This window comes from Falco peregrinus, chromosome 5 (genome assembly GCF_023634155.1).
Source record: "Falco peregrinus isolate bFalPer1 chromosome 5, bFalPer1.pri, whole genome shotgun sequence".
Taxonomy (NCBI): Eukaryota; Metazoa; Chordata; class Aves; order Falconiformes; family Falconidae; genus Falco; species Falco peregrinus.
In genome coordinates, this window is record NC_073725.1 from 30,431,198 (window position 1) to 30,452,234 (window position 21,037).

Here is a 21,037-nt window from a genome sequence, read left to right on the forward strand (position 1 = left end):
ACGTTTTGCTCCTCTTCTGTGCCAGCCTTGGGCAGAGGAGCAGGTGGGGTAAATTTTAGCTTTGTATATCTATCAGCCAATTCTGCTCTCTTATTGTTTGTACATACACACACTAAACTAGCCAATTCTGTCTTCTCTGGTACCAAGTTATACCTCATTTAAAGTGATTGGATTTACACCAAAGGAGTGTTACATGAGGAGAGTAACCTATGGGAACTATGCGTCCTCAGTACTAATGTTATAAAGGTTAAAAAATAATACAAGCCATTTCACAATGTATTTATAGAGAGAATGGTAAGAGCAATGAATAGTGCATTTTATTCCAGATGTTTAACAAAGATTAAATACTATCTGAACACTGTTGTTTTGAGGTACTTCCCTAATCTGGCTTTGCTCTTGCTTATAGCGGTGTAAATAAAGAATTAGTCTACTGAAGTCAGCAAAGTCATTAGCCTGTATTAAACACTGAAGACAGTGAGTCTTGCTTTTCCATTGCAAACCCCATTCAATTCAGTATGAATACAGCAGCGACGTTTAAGTGCAATGCAAGAACACAGCCAACTGCTAAATCTGTGCCCTAAATTCAGTACAGAGTTCTTGAGCTGAATTTTCATCTGAGTACTCTTGAATGCTGCAGCACTAAATCTCCTTTTCCTGCAGTGTAATCTAGTTTCTTTCCCCCAGAAAGAATTATATTTTCCTTTTTGTAAACAGAGGCCACATGAAACACATGGTTGTCTTCTGAGCAAAAACCTCAAAAGACCGTAGCTTATATATATTAAAAAACCAACAACCCACAAACTTCTGTTTGGAAGCTAAATGCAGTTTTTGAGTCTATCAGCATTTTTTTTATTCCATACAAGTTTTTTGCGTAGTGGAAAATATACACCCTTAGGAGGGTAACAACTATGATAAGTCATTAAAAAACAAATTATCTAGGAAAGTAATTTTTTCCATAATGAAAGTGGCTTGGCATATATTAGTGAAATGAATTAGTCACACAGCACACCTTTCACAACCTCAGAAGAATTAGATTACGGCCTGTACGTTCCCATGTGTAACAGGAGCTGCTCTCCTCTTTGTACATGCACCACTGTCACTCCACAGTTTCTGATTATGTTTTATTCATATGTAAACATAAATCTCTCACAAATCAGTCCGAAGCCTAAAACTAACCAGACCAGTTCGTATTTTTGGCATAAGCTATTCTATTTGCTCATTTTTCCAGATTAAAACATTTTAGTTGTTGTGATACAGAAAGATTCCAGGTTCAGTGGCAAGACGTGACAGCATGACATTTAGGAGATGTATGCATGGGAAAGGGAGGAAAAGGAAGAAGGAAAGAAAGGCACATTTGCTTTTGACCCACTCAGTAGAAGGAAGTCAAGTGAACAATAGCTACCCAGTTCATCCTTTGATTTAGCCCTCTGCTTTCTGGTACTGTTCAGAGTAGAGAAGGCTCGAGAGGGAGTAAATACCTGAAAGGAGTGTGAAGAAAAGGGAGCCAGACTCTTTCCAGCGGTGCCCAGTGATGGGATCAGAGGCAATGGGCACAAACTGAAACAGGAGGTACAGTCTGAACATCAGGAAACACTTGTTCACTGTGAGGGTGACTAAGTGCTGTCACAAGTTGCCCAGGGAGGCTGTGGAGTCTTCATCCTTGGAGTTACTCAAAAACCATCTGGACATTGTCTTGGGAAACTGGCTTAAGGCGAACCCATTTGATCAGGGGGACTGGACAAAGTCACCTCCAGAGGTCCCTTCTGACCTTAGCCCTTCTGTAATGCTGCTTTGGTCTCTTGTCAGTGAGAAAGCAAGGCACCTCATTTTCTTGGTGGCTCCCTTCAATCAAGGAACAGCTAATTTTGAAATGCAAAGGGTGCTCCAGCAACCAGGAGCTCTGGAAGGGACCCCAAAAAGCATGTAGAGTTTGCAGGGGGAAGGAATGAAATGCTTGTGGGATCAGGATGGGCGACCTTACATCTGGCCATTAAGTAAAACAAAGCAGGAGTGCAAGAATTACTTATTACTTCCACGACAATCCCTCCAAGTAACATTCCTATCCTTTTGGTTTCAGGGAGGGAGAGCTGTGACATAACTAATAAATATACTTAAGTATCACCTGATGACTACAGCTTTGTGCCAGTGGCATTGGGAGCCCGGGCAGGATACTGAGAACTGTGGTGAAAGGACTTGTCATATGCAAAAGCAAAGCAGAGAAATCTGGATGCCTGAATTTTATGACGTGTAACTTCAATGCAGAATGCTGAGGCCTTGATAGTTTCTGGGATTACAATACTTTTTTTTCAGACTGATTTACCATGTCATTCACCTGCAAAGGATGAAGATGGGCACATCAAGGGGTGGTTAGGTCCAGGAGCTTTCCAGTGCCAGTTGCTGGTGCTGCAAGCTGCAACACTTAGCTCTGGTCATATAGACAAGACAACCAGGCTTTGGGGCTGCACTGTGATCACATGGGGGGAAATACAGAAAACAGAGTCACACACCTCCTCCATCTGTGGTGACTAGCTCGTCTTCTTGAATGCCAGCTCTCCTACCTGCTGAGAAATAGCTGAGCTGGACTTGAGAGGTCGGCAGCGGAAAAAGGTAGAAGGCAAGTTCAGTGCCGGGTTCAACCCTGCCTTTTCTCAGGATGTTGCCTTCCTGCAACAGCTTCCCATCACCACAGCGAGACAAGGTGCCAATTTCTTTTTTCCTCTGAGCATTTAGCAAAAGGGCAGGGTGGAGGGGCTGAAACTTTCACAGACATGAACTCTGTAACGCTAAGGTGCAGCACTCCCAAACCATATTAGGGCAACCCTGACAAGCAAGATACGAAAGTGCAGTTGCAGCTTTAAGGTAGAAGTAGCAAGTTTCTGTCTGTCGTGCTGGAAATACAGTATCTTGCCAAGTAACAAAGAAGGCATGTTTTCATGCACTGCAGTGGACAACCCTGTTACCAAATAATAATGCCTTCATCTTTTGATGGTGCCGTTAGAAGTGGAGAAGGAGCTCTTTTCACATCTCGCTCTATTCTGCCTCCACTTCTAATAAATACGAGTGCCTGAAGCTGAAAAGCTCTACACTAAAGCGCCTGGGTTTCTCTAATAGAGACCTCAGAGAAGGGCTGCTGGGGTTAACATACTGTTTTGCCCAGGCATATACAAATGTATTGCAGAAGGCACTATGCAAATAGTGTTCACAGAGTTTATAATTTCCTGTTGGAACAGCAAAGAAAAGAAGGTCACTGATTTAAACCAGAGAATACAAATGATTTCCTGCCCACAAAGCTGCCAAATGCTTGGAGTTATTGATTTTTTTTCCTCCCTGCTGCTAACCAAACACTTCTGGTCCTGTCATGGGCATCATCAGCTTATTGACTAAGTAAACATAACCCATTAAGCTGAACATTTTAAAAAATAATAGAAAATTACATTGGCTATACTAAAAAAAAATATCTGCATTTAAAAATTAAAGGAGAGAAAAAATAAAAAGGGGAGGAAAGAACTGTTCCTTAAATTAATTAACTTTTATGTAGATTCAAGTTACTGGAATTTAGGTTAGTATCCAAAAGAGAGAGAAAGGAATAAATTGAAAAAAGACTGGGAGGAAAAAAAACCCCTTTCCTAAAAAGCCAAAAAGAGGAGGGTGCAGGGAAGTGGGCACTTCAATTCTTAAGACCCCGAGGAAAAGAAAAAAATTACTGCAACATTGAGATTGAAAGGGTAAAAATGTGTGGCAGCAGCATGGTAAAGGCATGTTCTTATTTATTTATTTATTTACTTACTAGCAGCAGGAGGTCTGTGCTGTTGTCTGAGTATTTTTTTTGAAGCCATAGCTGAGCACAGCTGATGCTTGGCCTTGGAACATGTCAGTTTGAAGATAGCACACACGGTATTAATAAATGTAGAACAATACTTGCTGTCAAGTTGGTTACAAGGCAGTAGTTCGCTGAAGGGGAGCCTGACAATGTCAAAAAGCATTAGACCAGAGCCAGCAAGTGCTTTATACGCTACAGCTGAACCCAAAAGATGAATTGATGCCCTAGATCTGACTTTAAGGCATCTGTCTGCTTTGGAGAGCGGGTGTTTTTCTGAAGAAGCATGGAAACAAGTTGCTTTTCTCTCCTCCTCCAACTGCCTGCCCGCCCATATGCAGAAGGCAAGGAGCAAGATGCGAGAGATCAAACCGTAGCACGTTGTAAATGCGCAGGGATGCCTTGCAGACAAAATAATCTTTGGAAGTAGGAGCACACACTCAGGAGAAGTGTTTCGAGGTGACTCCGAGCAGCCGGGAGACAGATCCCAGGCTGCGACCCCGCAGTGAGGGCTGGTTTCCCCTGGCCGAGAGCCTGGCAGTCCCTTGGCGTGAGAGCTAGCAGCAAGAGAAGAGCCCGTCAGAAGAGACACCAGGAGGGAAGTAAACAAGCAGATTACAAAGTGATGAAAAATAAGGCTATCAGCCTTCTGCAGTGACATACAAGAAGGTGTGACCATTTCCTCCACCCCCTCACCCTCATGCCTGTCGACTGAAGAATACTATTAAGTCAGGTAGTCACAGATTATTAATGACCTGTTAACAGCATCTTTAATTTTCTAATAAGTGCCAACTGTGGCTGCTGTAATTATTTTGCTGGTCCTACAACACGCCCTGTGCCAGGCTGCAAAATACTTCCCCCCCCCCCCCCCCCCCGAACATATTGTTGTGCCTCTTAACATGTGCGTGTACCGCTCACTGGCAATTTCACACCTAAGTAGAATTACATCTTAGGCTGTCAGAGCATTTTGCAGCCATTAAATGTCACTATCTTCCAGCAAAGTAGGAACCAGGAAGTGTTTAGGCACTTATTTTTACATGTGTGAATTGAGACACCCAAAGTTTATGGTTTTAGCCACAGTGATCCGGTGAGTCAGTCCCTGAGCTGCTTGTGAAACCTGGGAGCACCATCTTCTGCTTTGCCTGCACTGGCATTGCATGAACTGCAAAAGCCACAGATAAATTGGAAGTAACACTGAGTAGGGGCTTTTTCTATCTAAGCAGAGGTCCCTGGGAGTCACGTTGTCTAAAAGTGATGGTATCTCTATTGTTCTTCCCAATTCTCACAAATAGAGAGCTGGGTAGCATGCAACTAGAAAACAAAACAAAAACAAACGGAAAAATCTGTGTGTTGTGGTCAAAGGCAAAGGCTTTCCTATGCAGCCTTCAATTTAAGAAGTCTGTGGGTATGGATCCCTGCCAGCGTCATTAAGAGCAGCAGCGATTTCCCGCTAACTGGTCCTGTTTCCTTTTCTAATGGATCACAGCACACCTCTGTGTCTCCTGTACACCACATTTGTCAAATTGCGTTGTGTTTAGCCCTGGGTAATCTGGTGTTTGACCAATAAACCACATAAACGAGTATTTGAAGATTACGGTAGCAATAAGTGTATGATGTACGTATGTTGTTAGCAGCCCTATTTGAAAGCTGCTGGCGAGGGTGGCTTGAAAACGCCATAAAGCAGCCTGATTTTTTAAGATCCCAGCACTTTTAGGCAACAATGATCCTGTAAAGGTATTGGCTGTCGAGCACACACTAAGCACATGGTGTTTTGAAAAATCTCAGCTATCAACACTGTGTAAAACCATGGTTTATGCTTTTGTCCAGCTCTTGGACTGTCACACCTCTTTGCTGAGCAAAAGCCCTATGCTGTAGCTCTATAGGAAGAATTGTTCCTATTTCCCTAAAGGTATATTTGCTGTAGGGAGCAGCCCAGGAGTTGTGCTGAACCTGTCTAGGCTGGTATGTTTTAGCCTGAGAGGACAGTGCATAGGCAGGGACACAGCCCGGGTGTCTGGAGACCAGGTGCCCAGCCCAGCACAGGCTTCCTGCAAAGCTGTTCTTTTTTCTGCCACAGCTCTGCAAAATGAAAAAAAAAACCCAACCAACCAACAACTCTGCCTGCCCTAACAGGAGCTAGAAAGACCTAAAAGTTAGTGGGTCAAATAGAGTCATCATCTAAAGCATTAAATGGAGAGAGATTATTTTCCCTCAGATCTTTTCCCACACATGTTGAGGAGGAAAATGTGGATTCCAGTCAGCTGTTCTCTGAAATTCCTCTTGCCCTGACTCATTTTTGGAAGAGAAGCTGATTCACATCCAACTGTCTTGTGAGCATCCAGCACATCTTTTCCTTTTTCCAAGAGCGGGTGGATAAATCAGTAGCTACTCCTCAGATCCAGGTAAAGGTCTGACTCCAGATGCTGCATGTGCAAATGGTGTGGCAGATTCCACCGCTTCCTTTGCCCTTTTGCTCTCTCTATCTCCCACAGCTCTGTGCCCAAGTTAACAAGCTGGATCTGTCTTGAATGGAAACCTTCAAGTATTATGGTAGTTTCTTTTCCTTTTTTTCTTTTTTTTAATGGTTTCCATCATAACTTTTTTTTTTTTTCCTTTTTGTCTTTCTGAGAATAGAATGTTTCTAGGTCAGAATCCCTGTTGGTCTTGTGCTCTTTTTGGTGTTCAACACTTATTAAAAAGTCACGAGCCTTTGAGGTTATTTTTTCCCCAGATCTTAATTTGTGTTAACAGATTTAGCTGATACTGAACCAGTTCTGCTCATATGGGCAAGGACCAACTTTTGGAAACGATTCAGGTGTCCAAGATGTTTGAAAGTAATTAGTTTCCCTCAAAGCCTTAGGCTTTAAGAGTCAATCTGATGTATTTCAAAGGGGCTTGACTTTCAGAAGAAGGGTAGGGCCAGCATTTTAAGAAGGAGAGGCCCTTCTGGGAAGGATGTAGAGATGGGCACTTGAAATAAACTCACCACATCTGTGAATCTGGGGGGTTTTAGGGTAGCATTTTATTTATTTTTGGTTTTCAGAAGGACGTATGAATAAGAGCAAGGTGCCTGTGAAGTGCCAGAGGTATGTACTGCTATAATACTGTAAAATAAAAGGCATTATATGAGCAAGATGTTTGGCCTTAGGGCTGCAAACCTTCCTGTCTCCACTGACATTTTTAAAGGCTTTGTAAATGGGGCTCCATGCTGATCATAGCAGAGTAAATCACATCTTTTACCCCCTCATTTCTGGCAGCAGACACATGACAAGGGACCAAGCATCATATGATTTATACTATGTTCTTGCCTTAAACATTTTTTCCCTGTGACTGCCTCTCCTGGCATTCAGTTCCTTTAGGTCACTGTCTACTGTGTGCCTATTTAATGCATGCATGTGGATCATGTTATTGAAGTTAGTAAGACTACAGACAGGCATAAGCCTTATCAGGATTGGTGTTAGAGTGTGTAAACTTCCAGACAGGTGCTAACATTGAACATAGCCACGCAGTTCCTAGCCCAATGACCCCTGCAGTACTTCTATGAACTTTTGTGGCCATTTTCTTTTCTCTTTACAAGGTAAAATGTGACCTGTTAATCAAGAAGGTTATTACAGACTCTTCATGTTTCTGGATGTTTTTTCCCCCTTCTTAGGATTCAGTAACTTGACTGAAGGCTTGATAGGTTGTTGGTTTGGGCTTTGAGAACTTGTCAGTGTCTTCAGCATAATGCATGTATCGGACACAGATAAGTGCCCACAGACTGGCAAGAGAGCTAAGTGGTTGCCACTGCACAGAAAGCATTGCAAGCTGTTTGATCTTTCCGTGAGAAATGGTTTGGTACTCTTCACTGATCACTTACCTTGCAGGTTTGGTGAACCTATTCTAAGGAAACCATATACAGAAAACGCGCGTCACACTACAAAAACCTCCCTGGCTTGACAGTCCACTTCTGCTAAGCTCCTACTAAGCACAGAGTGCTATTCCCCTCTCGTCCTGACAGCACAGGACAGTCAGAGGACTGTATTTGCTATTTCTTTATGTGATTCTTTTCTTTTAACATGCCCATTTGGAAGCTGGGCAGTGACGTGTGCTGTGGGGAGGCACGGGCACGGCACAGACCAGTTCTTTTGAACCTGGGATTGCCGTGCTCGTGACCTCACTCCCAGTGGCGGGGAAGCCAAGAAGCTGTCCTGTAGCTTTCTCGGGGAAACCACTCGCTCTTAAAACCATAAACACCACTGACCTTTTCTTCCTTGCACCTGAGATGCAACTTTTTCATTTACCCTACTTAGGAGTTCTTACCCTTAAATCCTTTGCAGTTCATCTCTAAAACACAAAAGGTGAACATTCAGAGCTTCCTCTCCCCTCCATGGTGTCCAATTACAGAAACATACAATTAGGGATGTTAATGACAGCTTATTAAGCATTAACCTATAACGCCGTGCTCCAATAACAGCAAAAATGGGTCACACTGTAGATGTAATTATCCTGCTTCTCCAATAGCATGCCCTAGTCGTGCCTCTTTTCTTGCAATATCTTTCAGTACAAAGCATGGGCAGCTCTAGTTGTCTTGAAGGATGAGCTGGAGTGAGTTGTTGAACTGGCTGGCACATGAAAATAAGTGCTTTCAAAAAGACCGAACAAACTTCTTGGCAACTTGGGAGAAAAGCAAAAAAAGGATTTAGGCATCTGCCTTCGTTACCTGCAGCTAGGAAGACAGACTCCATTTCACAGAGGGAGAAATGGAGGGATGGCAGGAGAAGGCTCCTCAGACCAGGGGAACAGTGGCCCCACCTTTTCCCTCTGCCCGACACCGCGGTGTGCAGTGGGCTGCAGGGGAGGAGGGCACTCGGAGGGGAAGGTGGGCAGGCAAGGGGGAAAGAGATGCAGTACAGGCAAGCCCAGCGGATGAGACTGTCGCTTAAGAGCTCATGGGGAAGTAGTCTGTAACAGTGGAGTACAGGAGACATATGAAGATATATAAATATACAAAAGTGTGCAGATGAGGGCACCCAAGAGAGTAGAAAAAGGAAACGAAACTAAAATATCTGTAGGTACCATGCCAGGCTTTGTACTAACGGAGCAAGCCACCTGCGCTGCACCGTGTGCCCCAGGAAATGTGATACAAGAATGAGGTGGCTGTTCAGAGCCCTTAATCATTCTATTGACTATTTTCACTTTCCTTGTTAATTAGCTAGCAGCAAAGGCAGAAAATAAACAACACGGTTTCCTGGCTTGCCAGTAATCTCCCCAGTACACACCACTATGTCCCTTCAAAGCATTTTAACCAGGGTAAGTTAGACATTTCTAGGAAGCGATCCACAAGGAGACCCTGGAAGGGACCATTCCAAAGCTGGCTGAGAAGGTGTTTTACCTCCCTAAATGCCAAAATATGTCCATCTGTAGAAGAACCACTGAGGAAAAGAAGAGTATTACTCCTGCTTTTGGTTTGACTGTGAGTTAACAAATCTTCTTTCTTACAAGTTGCTGAGGTTTTGGTGAAGGCAGATTGTACATGCAAAGCCTTTGGTATTTCTGAACGTGCTAGCAGGGGGCATAATTTGTGCTGTTACTTCTCAGAAATGAGGTAAGTAATACACTGCGGCTATTTCCATGAAAAGTGGGAAAATAATATGCTGAAATGATGAGCCTGTCCAAACGCTTCTGCTGTACTGTCCTCTGTTCGGCGACAGTACTGATGAGGAGATATTTTGTAGAGCATGAGTGTCAAGAAGTTGTTTCTAAAATGTTGTCCTGGCACGTTATTAGTATAGAAATTGGCTTGCACCCAGATGCATTATGGATCTTAAAAGATCAATGGATGGGCAAGAGCGCAAGAATGTGAACTACAAGTGCATGCTTGTGCTTGCGTGTGGTTTGCCTGATACTACCTGACATCTCCTGTGACTTCCAAGACTACCTGGGTGGCTTGCAGAAAAGCTGGACCTGGGGCTGACTTAAATCCCACCGGCCCAAGGGAGAGCTTCATTGCAGAAGGACTGGCAACGCTGCCAGCCTTGAAGTTAGACGCTCAGGTCTGTGTTCAGGCCTATTGATAAGCTTTAATTTAATTTAATAGTAGTCTTTGCCACACATATTTAGTGTGCCATGCCAGCACCTTGGGACTACAGTGGTTCAAAGCGGTTTAAAGGCTCCCAGCCGCTTGTATTGGTGGCCTGGTGGTACACGGTCTTGGCCAGGTGAGTAGGCAGTGGTGGAAACTGAGACAGCCAGCAGTGATCTCACACTGAGTTTCCATGGATCAAGGTACTTCTCTTTGATTTCAGAGCAATATTCTTGCTTACTGTTTGGTCTGTGATAGTAACCAGAAGGTGGAGGTGCTGGTGGAGCTTGGTAGTGCCAGGAAGAAGAGAAGGAAGAGGAAGAATTGCCTTCCCCAAAGAACATGCTGCCCCAGCTCCTTTGCTCAGGTCTGAGGCAAGTAAAGTGAACGTTTGCGGCTTGGAGAAAAAGCCGCTGCTTCACTGCTACCTGCCCTTGGTGGAGGTGCCCGAGACCAACCTCTGCTACACACATTTCAGAGACCAAACCAGAAAATCTGAATTTGCTGAAATAAGGGAGAATCTCTTAAGCCTAGCCTATTTTTAGAAGATCCTCTGTGGAAAAAAAACAAAGTCTAATTAAAACCAGACTTTATTGTTGCAGTAACCCACCATTTCACATGTGACCCTGGGAGTCTTCCACCTCTCTGGGTTTGTTAGATCTTGCTGTTAACTGCCCGAGTCCTGCCTGGTTTCAAAGTCAAGCCTGAACACTACCTTCTCTGCCATATCTTACTATTTTCAAGGCACAAAATTAACATCACCCTTATTAGGAAGCTGTGCTCTTAAACATTTATTTTTAGAGAACACTACTTAGAATGATTTAATGTCTCTTTGGTAACTGTAGGCTCAATGTTTTTGTGTGCGCTAATCTCCGCTTAATCTTTCTTACCACTGCAAGCAGCACAGGGGGAAAGATGTTTTTTTCCAAGCTACGCTGTTCTGCAACTGTGCTTTTTTAATTACTGGCAGTGAAGAAATCTGTTTTTTAACCAGTTGACTTGCATACTTTTTAGTGGTGTAACAGGTTCTGATGGGAGATCTCTGCCACAGATAGCAATGTGAACTTCCCTCCTTAGGAGGCAATCTCACATTTTATTTATGATTCTCCTAAATATATGGTCTTACAGTTACTCCCTTTGTGGTGAATGAAGTAGAGGGGGCTTGGTCCTTCCCTTTCATAGCCTGTGTGTTTTGCAGGCTGTAAGTAATTTTCAGAAAGGCTCTGGGCATGTCCCTGCTTCCCTTCCCCAGCCAGCCACCTCCATGGCACTGCAAGATGGGAGCAGCAAACACTCGGTTGGCCAGAGGGCAGAAATCCTAGCAATGAGTCCTCACAGGCAACAGCTTCTTACTATGCCTCAGTCATCCACAAGCTGAGACCATGAGTATCTCTGGTGTCATCATTCAAAAGCTAGCAGCAGTTGCATGCTGAGGGATGCTCAAGGATTTGGATGCAATATCCAAACACCCGTGCTGCAAGGGACCGTGATGGCGGAGAAGGGGAACAGCAGCGCCTGTGAGGGATGCTCTGGGCTCCAAGGACACCTCCATCCTTGCTTTTGGAAGCTAGCAGGGAACTGTGGGATCAAAGAGGTTTGCAAGGTCTTGAGAGGCTTGTTAAAACGTGTAGCTCTGAAACTCTTCCCGCAATGTTCTGTCAAAGGACCAGCTTGGGAAAACAGCTGAGAAACAAGTGGGAGGAGAGCGTCGAGGGCTAGCCTGGGGATGGGGTGGTCCAGCCTGCAGGCTTCCCACTGCAACAGAAAGCAAGTGATGGGGATAGTCTGTCTGTGACAGCAGCGAGGACCTTTGCAGAGCCAGCATGGGCTGCACAACTTGGGTGCACACCAGGCCCCCCACCTCCCTGCCTCCAGAGGACCAGCAATGGGCAGCGGCTGCGGGCAGGGGCAGCACATCAGGAGCAGCTGAGAGTGCTGCGTGGGGCAGCAGTGCTTACTGGGATCACCGTTCCCCAGCTGCCAAGCTCCCCTGCCAGATGGCACTGTCTTGGCACAGCACCACCGGGGCACTGGCAGCCACTGACCTGCTGTGAGCGAAGGCAGTGATGAGGGCATGTGCAAGCACGTGACCGATCAGCACGAAACTCCTCTTGCTTTTCATCCCCCTTGTTTGGATGCCAGCAAACCATGAGACTAACAAACCTCAAACCCGCTGACACCCGGTTGCAGAGCCTCCGATTTCCGCCCTTTGCTGGGCAGGTCCCCTGAGCCTCGGTCAAAACCTCCTTGCTGGTGCAAGAGCTCTGTGTCTTCCCACTTTTACTCAGCAAACTGCCGGCAGCAACCCCCACCTCCAGACATTTGTGTTCAATTACCCTGAATTTCATCACAGAAAGCAAATTTTGCCTGGCTGCAAATTTGAAAGGGGCGAAACCAAATGCTGCGCGTCACAGCCTGTTACATCTGAGCCACTCTCCAGATTTACCACCTTTTTTCTCTCTTTTTTTTTTTTTTTTTCTTTTCCCCTCCCTGTTATGCAGCATTAGTGTCGGATCCTCCTCCTGGCCAAACGCATCTTGCAGGAAATTTGGTTATTAATCAGATCTTGCAGTTTGGGGCAGGGGGAGCGGCATGAAATAATGTTATAAATTGCAATTTAAGGAAACTTGCAAACACAAGCGGGTGGGCAGAAAGCTCTCACTGTCCTTGTGAAACTACTGCTGCTGTTCCTCTACAAAAACACACTCATACTTCCTCTGCTGCAACTTCTCGCACCCCTCAAGTTCCCCAAGGGAAGTGAAGAAGAAAACTTGACAGAGAAACAGATTAGGAGCGAGCAAGATGATGACTGACTGTCAGGGGACTGTACCAATGGCACAAAGCGGGGATTTTGGGGCATAAAATAGACACAGTACCCACGAGCTTCTCTGGGTTGCTACCATGACTAGCCACCCATGAATCAGAAGCAAATTAAATGGTAGAGTCAAATACTAAGTGCTCTTAAAATCGAGGGAACTCGTTACCGAGGAAGGCCCTTGGCTGAGGGGTAGCCTGCATTATGGTGGCACGCTAGTGCCGACAGGGCAGGAGATGAAAGTTGTACCTGGGTCACATCCATGGCTTCCCCTTGGGCTGGAGGGTGCAAGAGGCTGAGCACAGGCATGTCGGCAGAGCGGCAGCAGCGGGAGGCTGCCCGAGCCGCCCTGCCCCGGTGGGACGGAGCCCTGCCGCCTGCCTCCCCGGCTGGGGCTGCTGGCCGGGCGATGCCTGCCGCACACACCCAGGGCTGGGCTCTCACACCAGGACTCAGGTGGCCTTGCCCAGGTCGCTCTTCTGTAACTGGCTCAGACCTCAGTTTATTAACCAGCTCTCGCCGAGCATAACGCTGAAGTCGCACCATCATGGCACAAGAACCAAGGTGTGAAACCTTTGGGATTAGAAATCACAGTTTCCCCAAGTATCCAGATGTTTATGTGCTTACATAAAAAATGGCAGAAAAGGGGAGAATATTAGCCTTCTGCTAATATTTTTTGTTGGCTTTTTTGACTACTGTCAAGACCGTTCCTCCCATCCCAGCTGCGAGAGAAGCAGGAGCATAAGCTGGTACTCGGATGCTCAGTCAAGTCCCATCCTGCCACAGCCCAGAGCAACATGCTGGTCTTCCAGTGACGACTCAGCTCGATTCCTACCAGCCTCCTGCAGGCAGGAGCATTAGCTCAGGCTCTTCGGTTCCCCCCTTACCCAAACCGTGGAAACGCTTAGTAGATTGACTTTCTCAGCAGTGTTTCTTATTCTGTTGGGTCATGCATTCAAATGCCAAAATTGTGACTCATTACAAGGGCAAGCTTGGGCTGGGGGGTGCAGGAAGGAAGAAAAATAGCCTGCAAGAGCCTTCCTGTTTATCCATGGCTTGGGAAAAAAAACAACAGAATACACACACCCTGGCTCCATTATCTTTGCTGGCACAGTGCTGGCTTGGCTCTGTCCCTTACCACTCCAGGCCAAATCCAGCCCTGCCGGGAGGGTGTCTACTGTAGAGGAGTTTACTCGAGAGAGAAATCCAGCCCCCGGAGCCTGAATGCTTGCAGTGTGCAAGCGAGTGCACGGGCACCGGCAGCCCCCGTGACAACGCGCTGCGGCGCTAGCCCGCAGCCACACCAGGGAGGTCATTTTCTTTTCGGCAATTAGCAAAGTGGTGGCATCACTAAAAGAAGTTGAATAAACACATTCAAAGCGGCTGGGTCCCCGGTTTGCTCTGTTCTCACCACCCTTCCTTCTGGGCACGCGGTGGGGCCCCAGTAAGCAAAAGCCCGATGCCTGCGCGCTGTGCTTGCATTCAGGCCTGCTTGGAAAGGGCTTTTAGGAAAGAGGAGGGGAAAATAACCTCTTGGTTTTTTTGTTTGGTTTTTTTTTTTTTTTTTTTTTTACAACAAATGTCTTCCCTTTTTTCTTTTCAGGGAGGAAAAATGCCAGCTTCCCTAAGAAAACTGCAGCAAATGGCTGTTTTCATGGGACTGTTCAGTGGCGGGGGATGCCTCATGATGTATAATCTTATGCAAAGTAAGTATTGGTGGTGTTAGCAACCTTATTTCTCCTCTGTCCCTTTCATTTGCTTTTGTGTAGCAGGGAAAATAGCAGCATGCAAGAGGTGAAAAGCAGACAGAGTTAAGGGAAGTGTGGTGGAGCCTCTGGGCTCTGCCTCCCTGGGCTTCCCGCTCCGCTCCGTTTTCCAAGGGTGGGCATTGCCTAGGGAGCAGGCTGTGTGGTCAGGAGAAGGTGGTTTCTGGGGGGTTTCCTGAGGGTGAGGGCCAAGTGAAGAACAGGCAGTAATGCAAGTTTCATTTCTTACTGAGATTTTACCAATGGGCAGGAGAAGACGACCATCTGTGAGAAGGTGTTAATGTCTAGCGGTTTTATCTGTAAATCTCCCTGTGGTGCTGGCCCTTAAGCACAACACGCCTGTGAAAGTGCTAAGACATCATTAGTTTCTCCTGAATGAAGGGCAGATAAGAGCCCTCAACACTGAGAAGACCAGGGCAAGGAGAAAAAAAAAAGCTAGAGAGAGGTGACAGTGCCGTTTACAGACAGCTCGAGTCACTACATGTCTTTGGGCAATAATCCAAATTATTAGTCCAGATGATAAGTGTTTATTTCTTCTAAAATTTTTCCTAGATATTTAACATCAGACCAGAAGGCAGCTTTGCCTCTCTCCAGGGGGGTGCTATAAGCCTCTTGGCCCTGTGCCTCTCCCTTGCCGGTGCTATCAAATGATGCTGGTTTTCACTTGCCCTTCTATCAGAAGATGCTGCCAGGGAAGTGCAGCCAAGCCTGTTCCTCAAGCCCTCAGATAAGCTCTGAAACCTCCCCTTCATTTTACACGTGTTAATAACAGATCAGACAAGGCTGGAAAGCAGGTTTTAATTTTAGGCAGCTAATGCCCTCAAGCTCTGGAGTAAAACCAGCTATATGATCCTCTTACACTTTAAAATATTGAATTTGGCTTTAACAAGGACATTAGCATTTTTTAATTTTCAGCTTCAGCATTGTTATCTAGAAATCTCAGCGTGTGTGTGTGTGGAGTTACCCCCTGTGCTATACAGAAAGGCAGAGGGCGCATTCCTGGCATCACTTAGTGTGCCATCAAGCGCTGCAACACGATGGCTACTTTGCTCTGTTGCACTATCAGTGGCCACCGAGTAGCTGCCTGATGAGTTGGTGACAAGCCAGCTGGGCTGTTGAAAGGGCACTTTCTGCTGCAGAGTGTGTCCTGTAGCCTCCAGCAGATAGGGGAGCCACACTGGGACCCTTCCTTCCTTGGCCCACACCCCCAGCCATCCCAGGCCCTTCTGCCCCTGCACAGAACTGGCCTGTACCGGGACCTGTGAGGAGCAAGTAGGCTCCGTAGCAGTGGGAGCAGCGGGAGGGGGCTGCAGGCTTTCAGTTCAGCCTTCAGGCTGAAGGGAGGCTTGTGGGCCTGTGGTCTCTGCGAAAGCTTGCACAAGCACTCAGGTAACCCTATTTCTGCTCACTCTGTTCACCCCCACCTCATGGGAACAGCCTCCCCCACCAACCTGAGCATCCTTTCAGCTCCTCTATGGAAAAACACATGGACAAATGGCTTAGGCACTTTATGTCCAATACACAAGATGCTAATGAGGAACAGCTGAGAAGGAGCACCAGGGAACTCAAACCCATTTCCCCTCCACCCTGCAGGATGAGCACAGCATACTTTTAAGTATACTTTTTGTACATGGTCTGGGTGGTTGCTTGCCGTGATGTGTAGGCACTAAAGGGCTGGTGTGTTGCAGACCCTTTTGCTGGAGCTCCTTAGGATGGCCCAGGGGCCAACGAAGGACCAGCACAAGCTGCAGCCTAGCAAACCTGCTTCTGTGCTGGCTGGATGCTGCCTGCTCACAGGGGATGCCTCTAATTAGGGAGACGGGGAAGCATCCTTCTGCCTCACGTTCCAGGAGTAATAACAACAGGGAAGAGACCAGGAAACAAACCTTATGCCTTGTTTTAAACTCTCTGGAAGGCGAGAGCAAAGTTGCCAGAGTAGAATTTTCACACATGCACACTCTTAGCTTAACTCTGCCCTTCCTGATGTCAAGGGAGTGATGTTAGGCTGGCGTGAAGTGCCTCTAGAAACCTCAACAGGCAAGACTTAAAACTGTTTCTAAGCAAATCTCTGCCTCCTCAAGGAGGGTTGGCAAGTTTCCAGCCTCACGGCTCCGCGTTGTCCATTGGTGACCACTGCACAGCATTTCCCAGCTATACATAGCAACCAGACGCTGATAAATAGCAATTTACCACAATTGTCCTCCATATGCCAACACCGCAGCACCCAGACTACTGTGCTATTGTTGCTGCTTGACCATTAACTCTAATGGTGCTTCTTTGTGCCTCCCTTTTAATGCATCCATCAGTGGAGCTTCAGCTTGGTGGCTGCCACCTGAAAAGCTGTGAAAAGACCACAGCAAGAGTTTCAGGGCAGCAGCAGCTGTTCCAGTCTCACACCAATGTCTGCAAAATATTTCTCCATTCTTAAAGTATTTTCTGTGCCTCCTTTTAAAAAAAAAACAAAACCCAAACAATTTAATTACCTTTAGAACATTTGCAGATATTCATCCTTGTGCTTTTTGGGTTTCCTTTTAGATGCCACACAAATGTATGAAAAGCAGGGAGACACAGCCATGAGCTGAACGGTGTATCGGTATGGAACAGGTTACATTCACTTAAATGAGCTGAACAATATCACAGTTCAGCACTGCTTCTCTGATGTAAGTGTGGGTTTCCTTCTTTAGCCAGATTTCTCCTAATTAATATTTTTGCACTGTTTTTCAGGGAAGGTGGGGTAGTCTGGAAGAAATGTCTTTTTTTAACTTATATTTTAAGTGGACAGTGTCCTCACTGCCCTCTTTCTCTCACCTAGAAGGTTTTGCCAGGACCCAGTATTACCAGCAGGGTTTGGAGCAACTGAACCACAGCCCTGATGCCCTGGAAGCCCTGGGTGCCCCTCCTCTTAAAATCCACAACATCCGACTGATGGATGGGAGTAATCGTGTGGACACAGAAAGAGCACAGGTAACGCTTGAGAGGTGGTGTCACAGTGTGGCCCTCCAAGGCATTGGGGTGACAGGGAATCAGCTGGGGGGGGGTTCAGCAGGTCACGAGGCACTTGGGGGCACTGGAAGGCTGTGGGATGGGATGCCAGTTGTTTTGGAAGAGGCATGGATTTCCAGAGCATAAATCTACGCTCTTATGTGAGAGACTAGAAATAGCAAGGGCGGCATTTTCGTGTCCTGCTATTGTAAACCACAAAATAATTATCAGAAACACGTCAGATCCAGCTTTAAAGCAGAAGCTGCCTCCCTCTCCCTACCCGATATGTCTCACGCTGTTTTAAAGCTCTGCTCAGAGCAGTTTTAGGGCCACCTGAGCTCTGCTGTGGTACTGCACATCGGCACGGTTTTCAGAAGCACCTGTGAGTCTGTGCCACAGCGGCCAGCTGCCCGGCATGGGCTGGAGGAGGCTGCGCAGAGTGCTCAGGTATTGCACAAGGCTGCCTGGTGTCAGCCCGGGCAAACCTCACAAACACGAGTCCCCTTCCACTCGGGCTTGCTGCCTGAAAAGGGTTCTCCGTCAGTGTTTTGACCCTTTAACCCAGGACTGGCTGCCCTCCCCGGTTTTGCTGGGGGGTGCAGAATATCCCCAGTGACCTGTCCAGGTCCCTTACTGGAGGATCAAAATTTGAAATAATTTTATTCCTCCTGGTGAGTGGTTTTGAGTGCTGGGGATTAGGCAAGGGCATTGAGGAATGGGGCAGACGGTCCAGTGAAGGAGAGGGGCTGTCAGGGCAAGAAAAATCAACCTTTAACTACTCACTTAAAATTCCACTTTCCATCTCACCCTAATCAGGCTTCACCCTGAGCTAAAACATTTCCCAGGTTTTAGAGGTTCTACCAGGAAACATATCTAAGGCCAAAAACGCACAAAACCCCACACAACCTCTTATGGCGATGGAAAAGGAGAACCTGTCCCACTGATGTTTTCCTACGTCACTGTTTAAGAACGCCGGTCGCTTGGGTGACTCAGGGTGAAGTCAAACCCTGCTGTTGCCGACCTCACCCAAGAGGCAAACCTCCAACTTTCTTCTGCGCTTTTTCATGCTCCTAAGCCTTCATGTTCTTATGAAATAAACTGGTTAATCTAGAATGATTTACTGACTCCACAGTATTCCCAGCTCCTGGGCCTGTTGGAGAACCCCTGGCATTTTCTGTTTGTGATTGCTACACCTGAAACAATTCTTTTATTCAAACATTCGACCAAATGCAATTAGCCACGGTCACCACTGCAACTCCTGGCTTTGTTAAACAACAGAGTGGTAGAATTTGTGATGCTAAAGAAAATCGTTGAATGTGTTATTCTCTCTATGCGTGTTAAGGGACTGATCTATAGAGGATCTCAACCTACAGGTTTCTTATGGTTATGGGAAGCCCTAACACAGCGCAGGTCACCTCTGGATCACTATGCGTGCTGGTAAGGAAAGGTGTTTGCTCATAAATATTTCAGAGAGCGAGTGGTTTTCCCTGGGGGTTGCAGCTGTAGCACAGTACATTCTTTCAGCAGAGATTAACGTATGGCAGAACAGACATACTTGTATAGCCACGCACATGTTAGCCGTTAGAAAAGCTCAGTGAAACTCTGAAATACAGTAAAAAAAAATTTTATCAGAATCACATCTTTGACTGTAGAAGGATTAAATGTCCATTTCATTACATGCTTCACTGAATCCTTAACGTACTTTTATGTTTGCAGATCAAGTTACCAGTATCTGGAACAAAATCAGCAGGGTACCTCTACATTAATTCGGAGATGGACCACTCCCGTCAATGGTGCGTACGGGGGGAGGTGCCGGGAGAAACACATAGGTGCAGGGAGAGAAGTGGTAGGAGAAAAGAGTGGAGCAGGGTATTTGTTTTAGTCACCCGTGCTGCTGAGATCATGCACACAAAGGAAGCGGAAATTCATGTCCAAAGGTCTTGTGAAAGGTTATTACCGTCATTATGGCAAAAATGTAAGTTAGTTGAGAAATACATTGAATTTGTCCCTATGAATACACATAGAAGAGCAACACGAGCCACTCATTTGTGTGAAATGTGTTCTGCAAACTATAGCTCAGTATACATACTAATACTGTGATCCAAGGTAACATACTGCGTGTCCCCCACCCCTCCTCCCCAAGGAGGTGCAGGAGCTGCTGAGCAGCAGTCCTAACTCCAGCCTAGCACTATGTATTGCAGTAGGGAAATCACACATTATATCAGAGCCTGCCAAGGTGAGCTAAAAATCATGCAGGTTTGGGCTTTTTTTCCAAGCTATCCGACAAATATTGTCCTTATAGTTAAAAAAAGTGCTAGAACAAATACATTACAGTAGAAGGATGCTCTGATCCCCCATCATATTTACATTTTTGTAGTACTGAAGCCTGAAAACCTCCCTTGTCAAAGGTAAACCGACTTCTAGAACTGAGCAAAGAATTGCTACGTGAATTCAAAGTCCATTTTCCATTGCAAAAAGGAACATTTTATTAGACGCAAACCCTTTTGCATATACTTGTTCTTGGAGTTCGTAGGCACTTCTGTTAGCTCCATTTAGAAACTCAAAGCTGCCACAGCCATATGGTAATGGTTTCTTTTCATAATTAGATGCGCACGACTTACTGGGTTTCTCTTCTGAAAAACTATGGGCAGTAAGGTGTAAGGGGATGTGAGGAAGGCACTAGGCTGGCACTTGAGAGACTCGGGGGGCCAGGCCTGGCCTCCTCCCTCGTGACCAGAGGTGGCCCCAGAGGTCCCTGGCCACCTTTCTTGCACACCTGCGCTTCCCCGGAGCCCGGCTCTGATCTCCTCGCTCCTCCTTATCCCCTCCTCGCAGAGGGAGTAACAGTTCCCTTCTGCCTCACTCAGTTACTGCGAGGGTAACTGAATGTTGCAAGATGTTAAACTACAGCAGTAACTGAAGTGCCTGTCTCTCAGAGTTTTGTTTTAAAATGAACTCTCAATGCACTTCTGCGAGCTTAAGAGAGGAGGGGGAAAAAAGAAATCATCTCCTGTAAGAGGTTTTTATGGCCGACAAATCTGTTAGACTCAACCACCTCTGCTTACATTTGGGTCCCGTGCAGAGCTCTGCTTGGGGCCAGGTGCCCTTGCACCTGGCCAGGCAACTAAGAATAAAATGGCTGGTTCCCATCTCCTCTACGGAGAGGAGCTCCTGAAATCCCCAATGGGAATGACACATAAGCAGGCCATCCTGGTGGGGCTCTGCAGGGCGTGCATGGGGGCATTTCCAGCAGAGCCCAGGGAGGCAAGCGGAGCGATGCAGGCAGAGCCCAACCGCACCAGGAGGTGAGCTCTCAGCGCAGGGGTAGCTGAAGCTTCCAAGCCACCAAAATGCTTCTGACTCCGAGCGTGCAGTCCGCCCCTTGTGGTTCATTTATTTATGTGGTTATTAAAAAAAAAAAAGAGAGTAACTAGAAAAAAAAAAGGGAAATTTGGAGTGTGTGGGCTGGTTTGGACATGGAGGACGTGGCATTCACCCAGGCGTAGGGAGCGCAGGGATGGGGAGGGCACCTGGAGACAAGGGCAACCAAGGCACCAGTCTGGCAAAATGACGCTTGCCTGCCCTGCAGCGAG

General features: G+C 46.4%; 1 protein-coding gene across 29 annotated transcripts in view; it reads left to right on the top strand.

Moving 5' to 3' along the window:
• LOC101918144 (cytochrome c oxidase assembly factor 1 homolog) overlaps nt 1–21,037 on the top strand; it is a 54,367-nt gene that overhangs the window by 32,152 nt on the left and 1,178 nt on the right. For 24 of the 29 annotated variants that reach the window (XM_055806090.1, XM_055806080.1, XM_055806078.1 and 21 more), the window contains 3 exons: nt 14,300–14,402; nt 17,275–17,426; nt 19,161–19,237. In XM_055806090.1, coding sequence (XP_055662065.1) covers nt 14,309–14,402; nt 17,275–17,426; nt 19,161–19,237 — 323 coding nt within the window. In that variant the 5' untranslated portion in view covers nt 14,300–14,308. Of the gene's footprint in view, nt 1–2,544; nt 2,699–6,032; nt 6,220–9,084; nt 9,273–14,299; nt 14,403–17,274; nt 17,427–19,160; nt 19,238–21,037 lie in introns of those variants that run through there. The other 5 variants (XM_055806087.1, XM_055806066.1, XM_055806065.1 and 2 more) reach the window with 5 other exon arrangements.